This window comes from Bufo bufo, chromosome 2, assembly GCF_905171765.1.
Source record: "Bufo bufo chromosome 2, aBufBuf1.1, whole genome shotgun sequence".
Lineage (NCBI taxonomy): Eukaryota > Metazoa > Chordata > Amphibia > Anura > Bufonidae > Bufo > Bufo bufo.
The window spans coordinates 525,248,204-525,260,595 of record NC_053390.1 but is presented as its reverse complement, the minus strand read 5'-3'; the positions used below and the strand labels follow the sequence as shown (position 1 = coordinate 525,260,595).

General features: G+C 44.3%; 1 protein-coding gene across 1 annotated transcript in view; it reads left to right on the top strand.

The window, feature by feature from the left end:
* PRKG2 (protein kinase cGMP-dependent 2) overlaps positions 1 to 12,392 on the top strand; it is a 174,927-nt gene that overhangs the window by 98,074 nt on the left and 64,461 nt on the right. The window contains exon 14 of the mRNA XM_040420449.1: positions 11,378 to 11,541. Within this exon, the coding sequence (XP_040276383.1) occupies positions 11,378 to 11,541 (164 nt within the window). The remainder of the gene's footprint in view (positions 1 to 11,377; positions 11,542 to 12,392) is intronic.

The following is a 12,392-nucleotide window of genomic DNA, read 5'->3' as shown; positions in this document are numbered from 1 at the left end:
CACAAAGTGACTTCAGACCTGAACTGGTCCTTAAAAAATGGGTTTTGGAAATTCTCTGAAAAATGCTTCTAAACTTATAAGCCTTGTAACGTCCCCAAAAAATAAAATGTCATTCCCAAAATGATCCAAACATGAAGTAGACATATGGGAAATGTAAAGTTATAACTATTTTTGGAGGTATTACTATGTATTATAGAAGTAGAGAAATTGAAACTTGGAAATTTTCAAATTTTTCCAAATTTTTGGTAAATTTGGTATTTTTTTATTTAAAAAAATGAAATTTTTTGACTCCATTTTACCAGTGTCATGAAGTACAATATGTGATGAAAAAACAATCTCAGAACAGCCTGGATAAGTAAAAGCGTTTTAAAGTTATTCACACATAAACTGACACTGGTCAGATTTGCAAAAAATAGCCTGGTCCTTAAGGTGAAAAATGGCTTGGTCCTGAAAGGGTTAATACTGAGTCTGATGCACAGTAAGTCTATGGGTAAAATAACAGATTAACTATGAAAGTCACAGCCGTTGAACAAGATGCTCAGCTCACAGTAAAATGGCAGAGACCGCGCGGGATGAGCCTTTTATAGGGCTGTGACATCACAGAGGATGGCTATCTGTGGATTGGCTGGTTGCATGGCATTATGGGTGATCTTGCATTCCTCAGGTTCTTACTTTTACTTTGTAACACGTGCAGATGCTATTTTAGAAAAAAATTATTCGTTACCACAAAGTGCGAGGAAATTTGAAAAAAGTTAAAAAAGTGAATTTTTCCTAAACTTCGGGTCGAACTCCAGTGGATGCTTCGATTCGCTCAACACTATCCAGCAACCCCGACGATTAACTGTTTGAAGAGAGTTAAAGTAGTTAAGACTCTGCCGTCCCCATTCACTTCAATGGGAAGGCTCGTTAGTATTAATTTGAATAGGAATGAGCCGTCCCATTGAAATGAATGAGACAGCAGAGTTGTAATTACACCTGCCCACCGTTGCAATGTTGACAGCGAGCAGGTACACAGTGAGGAGAACACAGCGCTCATATGAGTGCTGCATTCTTTTCAAACAGCTTATTGAGGGCGGATAGGTAAATATAACAAAAGCAGACAACCCCTTTAAGTCATACATAACCTTAACCTCTTACGGACACAGGGCGTAACTGTACGCCCTGATGTCCTGGTACTTAAGGAAACAAGGCGTACAGGTACGCCCTGTGTATTTCCGATCACCGCCGTGTGGCGGGCGGTGATCAGAACAAGGTGCCTGCTCAAATCATTGAGCAGGCACCTTGGTACAATGCCCAGGGGTACAATGGTACAATGCCCAGAGGTACAATGCCCTGCGACCCCCCCCCCCCCTGTGTCAGCGATCGCAGCAAACCGCAGGTCAATTCAGACCTGCGGTTTGCTGCGTTTCTGGGTTATTCGGGTCTCTGGTGACCCGATAACCTGGAATTGGACGGTGATCGGTGGTGTGATAATACACCACCAATCACCGTCCTGTGATCCTGAGAGGTCACGCCACCTCTCAGGATCGCTTCTGATTGGCTGCCTTGGCAGGTGGGCGGGCGGGCGGCAAATTTGAATTGCCGGAGCTCCTCTCCCCGCTTATACATGCCCTTGGAGCGAGGAGAGAGAGGAGCTCCGGTTGCAGTGCAAGTTTTTTGTGCCATCAGGCACAAATCGGCATGTTTCGGAGAGGTAGGGAGAGGTAGATTAGGCAGGGATAGTGAGGGAGATTTAGGAAAAAAATAAAGTTTTTTTACTGTGGTGTAGCACCCGGATTGGGTGTCTGGGTCTACAGCACTCAGCTGTGTGACCCTAGACCCCTCAGCGGTGCTGCAGCTTTCTCCCCCGCCCCCACGCACAAATTTTTTGGGATGCAAGTGTTTTTTTTTTTTTTTTTTTGCATGTGCTGACTGTGGCCTCCACTCTTAGGCCCCTTGCAGATGAGCGTGTCCGGATAAGGTCCGGATGCGTTGTGGCAAACCTGCGCGAGTAGGTACGCAATTGCAGTCAGTTTTGACTGCGATTGCGTTCCGTTGCGTTCCGTTGTGCAATGTGTTTTGCACGCGCGTGATAAAAAACTGAATGTGGTACCCAGACCCGAACTTTTTCACAAGTTCAGGTTTGGGTTCAAGGTTGTGTAGATTGTATTATTTCCCCTTATAACATGGTTATAAGGGAAAATAATAGCATTCTGAATACAAGCATTTGACACTGTACCTCATAAAAGGTTAGTATATAAAATGAGAATGCTCGGACTCGGAGAAAACGTCTGTAAGTGGGTAAGTAACTGGCTCAATGATAGAAAGCAGAGGGTGGTTATTAACGGTACATACTCAGATTGGGTCACTGTCACTAGTGGAGTACCTCAGGGGTCAGTATTGGGCCCTATTCTCTTCAATATATTTATTAATGATCTTGTAGAAGGCTTGCATAGTAAAATATCAATTTTCGCAGATGACACTAAACTGTGTAAAGTAATTAACACTGAAGAGGACAGTATACTACTACAGAGGGATCTGGATAGATTGGAGGCTTGGGCAGATAAGTGGCAGATGAGGTTTAACACTGAGAAATGTAAAGTTATGCACATGGGAAGGAATAATGCAAGTCACCCGTACATACTAAATGGTAAAACACTCGGTAACACTGACATGGAAAAGGATCTAGGAATTTTAATAAACAGCAAACTAAGCTGCAAAAAACAGTGTCAGGCAGCGGCTGCCAAGGCCAATAAGATAATGGGTTGCATCAAAAGGGGCATAGATGCCCGTGATGAGAACATATTCCTACTACTTTACAAATCACTGGTCAGACCACACATGGAGTACTGTGTACAGTTCTGGGCTCCTGTAAACAAGGCAGACATAGCAGAGCTGGAGAGGGTCCAGAGGAGGGCAACTAAAGTAATAACTGGAATGGGGCAACTACAGTACCCTGAAAGATTATCAAAATTAGGGTTATTCACGTTAGAAAAAAGACGACTGAGGGGAGATCTAATTACTATGTATAAATATATCAGGGGGCAGTACAGAGATCTATCCCATCATCTATTTATCCCCAGGACTGTGACTGTGACGAGGGGACATCCTCTGCGTTTGGAGGAAAGAAGGTTTGTACACAAACATAGAAAAGGGTTCTTTACGGTAAGAGCAGTGAGACTATGGAACTCTCTGCCTGAGGAGGTGGTGATGGTGAGTACAATAAAGGAATTCAAGAGGGGCCTGGATGTATTTCTGGAGTGTAATAATATTACAGGCTATAGCTACTAGAGAGGGGTCGTTGATCCAGGGAGTTATTCTGATTGCCTGATTGGAGTCGGGAAGGAATTTTTTATTCCCCTAAAGTGAGGAAAATTGGCTTCTACCTCACAGGGTTTTTTTTTGCCTTCCTCTGGATCAACTTGTAGGATGACAGGCCGAACTGGATGGACAAATGTCTTTTTTCGGCCTTATGTACTATGTTACTATGTTACTATGTAGAATGCATAGTACAATAGGGCTGAAGGGGTTAATTTAAAAAAAAAAAAAATGTAACTCACCTTAATCCACTTGATCGCGCAGCCGGCATCTCTTCTGTCTTCTTCTTTGAGGAATAGGACCTTTGATGACGTCACTGCGCTCATCACATGGTCCATCACATGATATTTTACCATGGTGATTGATCATGTGACGGACCATGTAATGAGCGTCATTAAAGGTCCTTTTCCTGTGCACAGCAAAGAAGAAGACAGAAGAGATGCCGGGCTGCGCGAAGAGTTATATATTTTTTTATTTTTTTTTTAACCCCTCCAGCCCTATTGTACTATGCATTCTGAATTAAGAAGGCTATTATTTTCCCTTATAACCATGTTATAAGGGAAAATAATAATGATCGGGTCCCCATCCCAATCGTCTCCTAGCAACCGTGCGTGAAAATCGCACCAAATCCGCACTTGCTTGCGGATGCTTGCGATTTTCACGCAGCACCATTCAATTCTATTGGGCCTGCGTTGCGTGAAAAACGAAGAATATAGAACATGCTGCGATTTTCACGCAACGCACAAGTGATGCATGAAAATCACCGCTCATGTGAACAGCCCCATAGAAATGAATGGGTCCAGATTCAGTACGGGTGCAATGCATTCACGTCACACATTGCACCCGCGCGGAAAACTCGCTCGTGTGAAAGGGGCCTTAGCGTCCGGCCACTGTTAGCGCATCGCCCACCCCACCGCTGATCGGCTTTGAACCGCTGATCAGCTTGTTTTGAATTTTTTATTTTTTTTTCTGTTAGGTGTAGGGCAAAGTACGCGAACAGCCGCCCCCCCCCCCCCCCACACACACACACACGCACACTGAATAAAGTTTCCCACGCATGCACACACACACGCACACACACTCCCCTATGGCCCGCTGGACGTTCTCGGCCGAGGAGGCATACGCCCTGCTTGCCTCAGAATCCGAGAGCCCAAGTGAGGACAAGGATGACCCCACTTTCCTCTTGTCATCTGCGTCCTCCTTATCATCTAGCGATGATGATAAGGCCCCAAGACCTCTGAGATCCCGCCAGGTGGAGCAAGGGGACCGCCATGCCAGGGACCCTGTGGCCCACACTAGTACGAGCAGCTCTGGGGCTCGTACTAGTTTTCCGGCCCACCAGAGAAGTCCACCTGAGCCCCCTACCGGTGAACTTGCATGGTGTACCCCAGAGAATTTTGAGCCCGTGATTCCTGATTTTGTTGGCCAATCAGGAATCCAGATTCCCACAGTGGGCTTCACTGAATATGACTATTTTAGTCTTTTTTTCAGTGACCACTTTGTGAATCTGATGGTGGAGCAAACAAACTTGTACACCCAACAGTTCATTGCTCAACACCCGGACTCCTTTTTGGCTAGGACTCCGGTCAGTGCAGCCGAGATGAGGACGTTTTGGGGCCTCGTGCTGCACATGGGCCTAGTCAAAAAACCCCGTACTTTACAGTACGGCCATGACACGTACCCAGTTTGAGGCCATTAGGAAATGCAGCATGTCCCCCCCCCCCCCCCCCCGAGGTGATCCTGCCTATGACCGCCTGTACAAAATCAGGCCGGTCATCGATCACTTCGGGGCCAAATTTTTGGAGGCCTATGTACCTGGAAGGGAGGTCGCGGTTGATGAGTCTCTCATTGCTTTCAAGGGGAGACTTATTTTCCGCCAGTATGTTCCCTCTAAGCGGGAGAGGTATGGCGTGAAGCTGTACAAACTTTGTGAGAGTACCTCAGGGTACACTTACAAGTTTTGTGTGTACGAGGGGCGAGATTCCCGTATTGAACCCCCAGAATGTCCCCCCACTCTATTTTTAAGCGGAAACTTGTGTGGGACCTTATGCACCCACTGCTAGATAAGGGTTACCACCTATACGTGGATAACTTTTATACTAGTATCCCCTTGTCCCAGTCCCTCGCCGCCAGATCCACGTCCGCTTGTGGGACCCTGATGAAAAATCAACACAGCCTCCCTACCCATCCCCTCTTGGCACCTATCCCCAGGGGTGAGACCCGTGCCCTTACCAGTGGAAACCTGTTGCTGGTCAGATATAAGGACAAGAGAGATGTCCTTGTACTGTCCACAATTCACGGTAACAGCATCACCCCTGTCCGTGTGCGAGGTACCGCGGCAACGGTCCTCAAGCCCAATTGTATCGTCGACTACAATCAGTATATGGGAGGAGTTGATCTCTCTGATCAAGTCCTCAAGCCATATAACGCCATGCACAAAACCTGGGCATGGTATAAACAAGTTGCGGTCTACTTGGTACAGGTTGCCTTGTACAACTCTTTTGTGCTGTCCCTGAGCTCTGGCAACACAGGGAAATTCCTCCAGTTCTATGAGGCAGTCCTCAAGGCCCTGATCTTTTCTGACCGGGAAAGAGCAGGCCGGAGTACCTCGGGAACTGGAGGCGCCCGGATCGTCCCTGGCCAACACTTTCCAGGTGTGGTTCCCCATACTGAAAAGAAGGGACGGTCCCCAAAAAAGTGCAGAGTGTGTCACAGGAGGGGGATACGGAAGGACACCACCACTCAGTGTGACACGTGCCCTGATCACCCGGGCCTCTGCATTGACGGTTGCTTCAGGGAGTACCACACTTTCATGGAGTACTAAATTTATAATCCCCTTCCCCAATTTTAATTACATTTAGCCACTGACAATCGAAAAAAAACTATAGTTCTCAAACTTGAGACACTAAAACCAAAAAAATAAATTTTTTCAAAATATTATTTTGTAAAACTAAAATAAACTAAAAAGTTGACATATTAGGTATCGCCGCGTCCGTAAGAATCTTCTCTATAAAAATACCCCATGACCTAAACCCTCAGATGAACACAGTCAAAAAAATAAAATAAAAACGGTGCAAAAAAAGTTTTTTTTTTTGTCACCTTACATCACAAAAAGTGTAATAGCAAGCGATCAAAAAGTCATATGCCCCCAAAATAGTGCCAATAAAACTGTCCTCTCATCCCGCAAAAAAAGAGCCCCTACCTAAGATAATAGGCTAAAAACAAAAAGGTGAAAATGAGCCCAGTCCATAAGGGGTTAAACAGTGCCAAGTAATGATTCTGACTGCAATGACAAACAAAATAGATGATGTTTGGAGGTAGTATAAAAAAAAAAAACTGTAATCACTGCAATAGTAACAACCTGCAGAATATTATTACTGTATTTCCCCCTCCCCATAAGACGCACTTTTTCCCCCCCAAACTGGGAAAAATGCCCCTGCATCTTATGGGGCGAATTCTAATGAGTGCTTCCATTATGGAAGCGCTCATTAGTATTGGAGGACCAGGAAGCCGTGAAGGCTCTGTACTCACCACTTCCTGGTCCTCGGCTGTCGCCTGTGCGTGCCAGTTCACAGCACAGCCAACAGCAGGAGGAAGAGGATCACGCTAGAGGAGAGGAGTGTCGGCGTCCAGGAGCAGGAGAGGTAAGTGGTTTATTTATTTTGTGATCTGAGGACGGGGCTGCTGAATAATGGTTGGGGGCTGCTGAACAATGGCTGGGGACTGATTATATATATGACTGGGGGCTGATTATATATATGACTGGGGGCTGATTACATATGACTGTGGGCTAATTACATATGGCTGAGGACTGATTACATATGGCTGGGAGCTGATTAAATACGGTATGGCTGGGGGCTGATTACATATATAACTGGGGGCTGATATGAGGCATGGAGGAATGATATGAGGCATGGGGGGCTGATATGAGGTCTTATTAGGGTCTTATTAACATTGTGGAGGAAAGGGGGTTGAGCGGCACTCCTTATTGGAGGGTGGGCGGTGCTCTGTGGTAAGGGTACATTCACATTTTATCAAAAGACAAACGGCACTCTATAATTATTTATAAGTTGCTTGTTTTATTTCATTTCATATCTTTTTTATATTTCTTTTGTATATCCATCCAAAAAAGTAGCCACTGGCCAACGTTTCGGTCTAGTCTTAGACCTTGTTCACAGCCTTAGTCTGTGTAGTCCCGCATTTATGTTGGCTTGTATGTGCCTTTCTCTCCTTCTCCTGGTTCCTCCCCTGTTTGGTGCTGGAGGGGTTAACTACCTTGCTGGGTGTGGTCACTAGGTGCTTCTTTTACCTGTGGCTTAAAGGGAACCTGTCACCAGTTTTATGGTGTCCTAACTAAGGGCAACATAAATAAGTGATTGATTCTCTTAGCAAAATGCTGGGTCACTTTCTTTAATTGACCCAGTCAATCTGCCAACATCGTGTATTGAAAAGCTCCAGCTGATAATGATGACTCCTGAATATTCATGAGCTCCTGACTCTCCCCGCCCACCTGCTGCTGAATGACAGTTATTTTCCATATGAACCAGCAGCAGGTGGGCAGGGGAGTGGCTATAGCTCTGAATTAAATATACGCTGGACTCAATGACATCATGCCGGACTCCAATCAGCTCATTAGCATGCGGCATGCGGCATCTTTGTGTGTATATTATGAGGTAACCATCTGTCACACCAGTAAGTGAATACATCTAAGGTACTTTTTAGTAGTTGATGATTGTATATAATTAGTTTGATTATAATCAAATATCTACATGACAGGTTCCCTTTAAGGTCAGGAGTCAGTTGTACTCCAGCCATGGTGTGTGCTGGAGTTATGCTCCTTGTCTGGATGTTCCATCTTCCAGTGAAAGGGCCACCTGGTGGGACACCGATGTCTCCAGCGATGTCTTTCCATTCTATCCTCCATGTTCCTCTACCTTACCTGTGTGGTTGTTTGGTGTGGGTTTATGTTCAGGGTTTGGTGTCTCGTCTTGTTGTTGTTACATGTCTGGTCAGTTGGTGTTTTATGCTCGGCATGTTTGTTGTGCCTCCGAAAGGGGGCTCCATGGTTTCCTGGAGGGGTGAACCAAAAGTCAAGTCTGTGAGCTGTTGATGGAGTGCTGGTTCCTGTGTGTCAGTACATACTGCATCCGTTTGGTGTTTGGATTGCAGTACGTTTGTATGGGTTCCAGTTAACCTTGGTGTGGTCTTCTGTTGTGCCATCCAGCAGCTGCGGCAGTTAAGTTACCATGCCTTCCTGGGTTCTTGGTTCAGTGGTTATCCCCACCACTGGATACTTACCTGGCGTTCCACTTGGCTTCCTTTCCTTGCTGTTTGGCCTGCAGAGACTCCTGCTCTTCCGTGTCTTGGATGAGCAGGTCGTCTCTCCCTTGCTCCTATGTGAGGGATTATCAGGGCGACTCAGGGTCCTAGGTATACTGGGTATGACCCGTCCTACCATCCAGGGCCACTCATACGGTGAGGAGTTAGGGCGAAGATTAGGGACGCTTTAGGAGGTGACCTGCTCCCTTATCCTGGCATCCTGGCCTAGCTGCTTCCCCACATACCCATCACCGTTCAGTGGGGAGTTTCCCCCACTCCCCACCGTGACATGCGCAATGCGGATCCGGCGATGCGGCAATTTGCGAAACACTCAGCATTAATAAATTTTAATGGATCCGGCAAGTGCAGTAGTGTTTCGGGATTTTGTCTGGAAAAACTACCGTACAAGGGACGGAACGGAAGACATCCTGATGCATACTGAACAGATTGCTTTCCATTCAGAATGCATTGGGACAAAACTGATGCGTTTTTTTCCGGTATTGAGATTCTTTACCGGATTTCAATACCAGAAAAGAATAACGCCAGTGTGAAAGTACCCTAACATTTAAGTGCACCATGGGGAGGCCCAAGCCACTCCATGTTCCCTTGCTCCCCCTGCTTTCTCTGCCAGTCCCTTCTTTCTCCTTACTGATTGGCGGGGTCCAAGAGAAATGATTATGCAGGAACCTGACCAAAAACTGATAAATGATTTGATAAATGTCCCCCACACTGTCTAAATATTATCTAGGATTAGTAAATATGCCCCATTATACTGTAGGTACCCAAAATGGGACCATAAAAAATACAACTAGTAACACAAAAGAGAATCCCTCATATGGCTATAATGATGGAAAAATTCTAAAGTCATGGTCCTGGAAATTAAGTGATGAAAATCGTAAAAATCTCTGTGACGTCTTTTTTTTTAAATCAGATAATTTTTATTTGGTTTTTCAAAAAAATCACAAAAAAACAACGGAAGACAGTCTGTACAGCATACATGCAACAGTAGATGACAAAAATACCATAGCATTACACGATCGGACAGATAGTTACTTACATAAGTATCACAAGTAACATAAACCATGGTACAAGAAGCACATAAAATCACGTATTCTAGTTACAAAGTATATCTGGTACAGAACCACATTTCCCATTCAATAATTTATCAACAGGAAACCCACCCTCCCTACCCAACTAAAGCCCAGTACCCCCCCCCCCTCCCTACCCAAGCGATGGAGCGGGTCCAAACTCCAAGATTGGACATCTTTTTAACATGTCAAAGGCACATCCATTGGTGTACACCTCCTGTCTGTGTATCAGACCTCTGCACACCCGACCTGCGTAGTACTACACACCTTCATACAGCATACAGCATACATCCAGAGTAAATTAGGATAGAGGAGATAGAGAGCCTACCCAAACCAATACTGCGCCTCTTCCTACCCCGTAGTCCAACTACGAGGAAAGGCTCTGTGACGTCTTTAACGTGGTTTTTTCACGAAAAATGTTCTGCAGTTTTTAAACCAGCACCTGATCTGAATACTTTTGTAATTACATGTAATTAAAAATGTATTAAAGCTACTGAGTAGTGATGAGCAGCATATGCAATATTCGAATTTGCAATATTTTGCAAATTTTTGGCCGAATATTCGCTATAAATTTGCAAATTCGAGAATTCGTAATCTCCAGTCATTATTTTCTTGATTGTGAAAATCGTCAATGTAATATATTTGCGATATAAATTCAACACTAAGGGGTAGGCAACTTTCCTATTGCTAGGTTGCTAGGGATGTTGATAAGTGCCAATATTCGCAATAAATTTGCGATAAATTCACGATTAGAATATTCGCTATTAACACTATTTGCGTATACGAATATATAGTACTATATTATAAATATTGGTGAATTCTCGAAGTGGCGATATTCGCGATTGAAATTCGCTATTCAAATATTCGCGCTCAACACTACTACTGAGTTATTCAATAAAATGTATCTGTATGGTGCTACCTTCTGTTTGTTCTTCTTATTATTTCTCTGTCCACCTCACTGAGGTGGACATACATGCTCAGCTGCATCCTTCAACAGCCTCCTGAGCTATGATAGGGAGAGAGCTGCAGCAGAAAGAACACGCCCCCTGAGCTGCCAGCTTGGTATAAATCTAGTAGTGCAATTGGAATAATGAATGGGGAGATCTCTAGATCCATGTGAGGTACTCGGCTGGTTATAGCTTTGTTAGAAAGATATTGTTGTGTTCTATACGATATCAGATTTTAATTTTTTTACATTAATCATAGGATAACCCCCTTAAGGAGTCAGTTACTTTGACTAATGTCTGATTGAAGAATTTACATGACTGCATCACAGCACTACTCGACTATCAGCGCTCATGAGGAAAATCAATGATGTTAATAGTAGGGAGCACTCAACAGAAAACAAGCAGCTGACAAATTTTCCTACATTCATAATAAACCGTCTCATAATTTGCCGTTACTCCATCGGTCTTAGAACTTTCCCAAAAAGGGTGTATGGGGAGGGCCAGTTTTCTGGCATGTAAGAAGACTGAAATCTACACTAGTCAGAGGCTGGTGTAAATTGCAGTTCAGGTGCATAGACTGCCAGATGCAGCGCCTAATTTATGACGAGCCACAGCATATCTGGCAGTGTGCCTTGTTATCATAGCCTTGTAGTCTTCTGGATTCCTGTTAATAGCAAACATACTGCAGGTAGTTCAAAACACTCAATTATTTATTGTCTGTTTTAGGTTGATTTTGGATTTGCAAAAAAAATCTTTCCAGGACAAAAAACATGGACGTTCTGTGGGACACCAGAGTATGTTGCTCCAGAAGTAATTTTAAACAAGGGTCACAATTTTAGTGTGGATTTCTGGTCACTTGGAATACTACTATATGAATTGCTCACAGGAAGGTAAGTTCTACATAGCTTTATAACCATGCATGAAATGTGCTGTCATTTTTATATCCTACTGTATATGCCTTTCTCACAAGAGTTGTCAATAGAGATGAAAGAATCGATTCTACAGGCCTCACACTTACAACAAATTTTCCAAAAGCCTTGGCTTCTAAGAAATCCAAAGCTTTTGGGATTCATCCTGCACATTTTACAGATCAGAAGACAGGAAAGATGAAGAAGGACAAACACATGACCCCAGACACTGCCCCGGCTTGGCAAAGTTTTGCATAGTGCCTTGCAGTCAGTCATCACTACATATAGCTGTTATGTAGTGATAACTCAGTGGACATGTCATATGTACTATATAACATCCCAACCAAGAACCACCATTGTTTTCTCGACTTATACCATGAGTTATAGAACATCTGGCAGGTATAGAAAAAAGATCTAAAAACACAGAATACATCTAGATTAGTGTCACAGTTTCTTTCACAGTGAGAAGAAGACAATAGCTATTTAGGTTTATAATTATTTCACAGAGAGAGGTTTTAGAGAGAGTAGTCAGTGTGCCAGGGGCGTAGCTATGGATGCACCCGCATCCTATCCGGCCCAAATCCATGACGCCCGTGTGAAAGAGGCCTTAAATTGAAGACCAAAAAGAAGCATTTTTTTTCTGTCATCTCTGTCTTCGCTGAACCCCTTCTAGTGGGGTATCCACTCCCAGGTGCTTAGGAATATATTCAAAATAACGTTCCTGTTGATCAGTTGTAAGAGCAGCCAGTGTTTGGACTGCCTTGAGAAAAAGGTTCAGGTGGAGGACATGATGACTGAATTCTGCAAGTTGTGTTGGTGGTGGTAGTACTGGC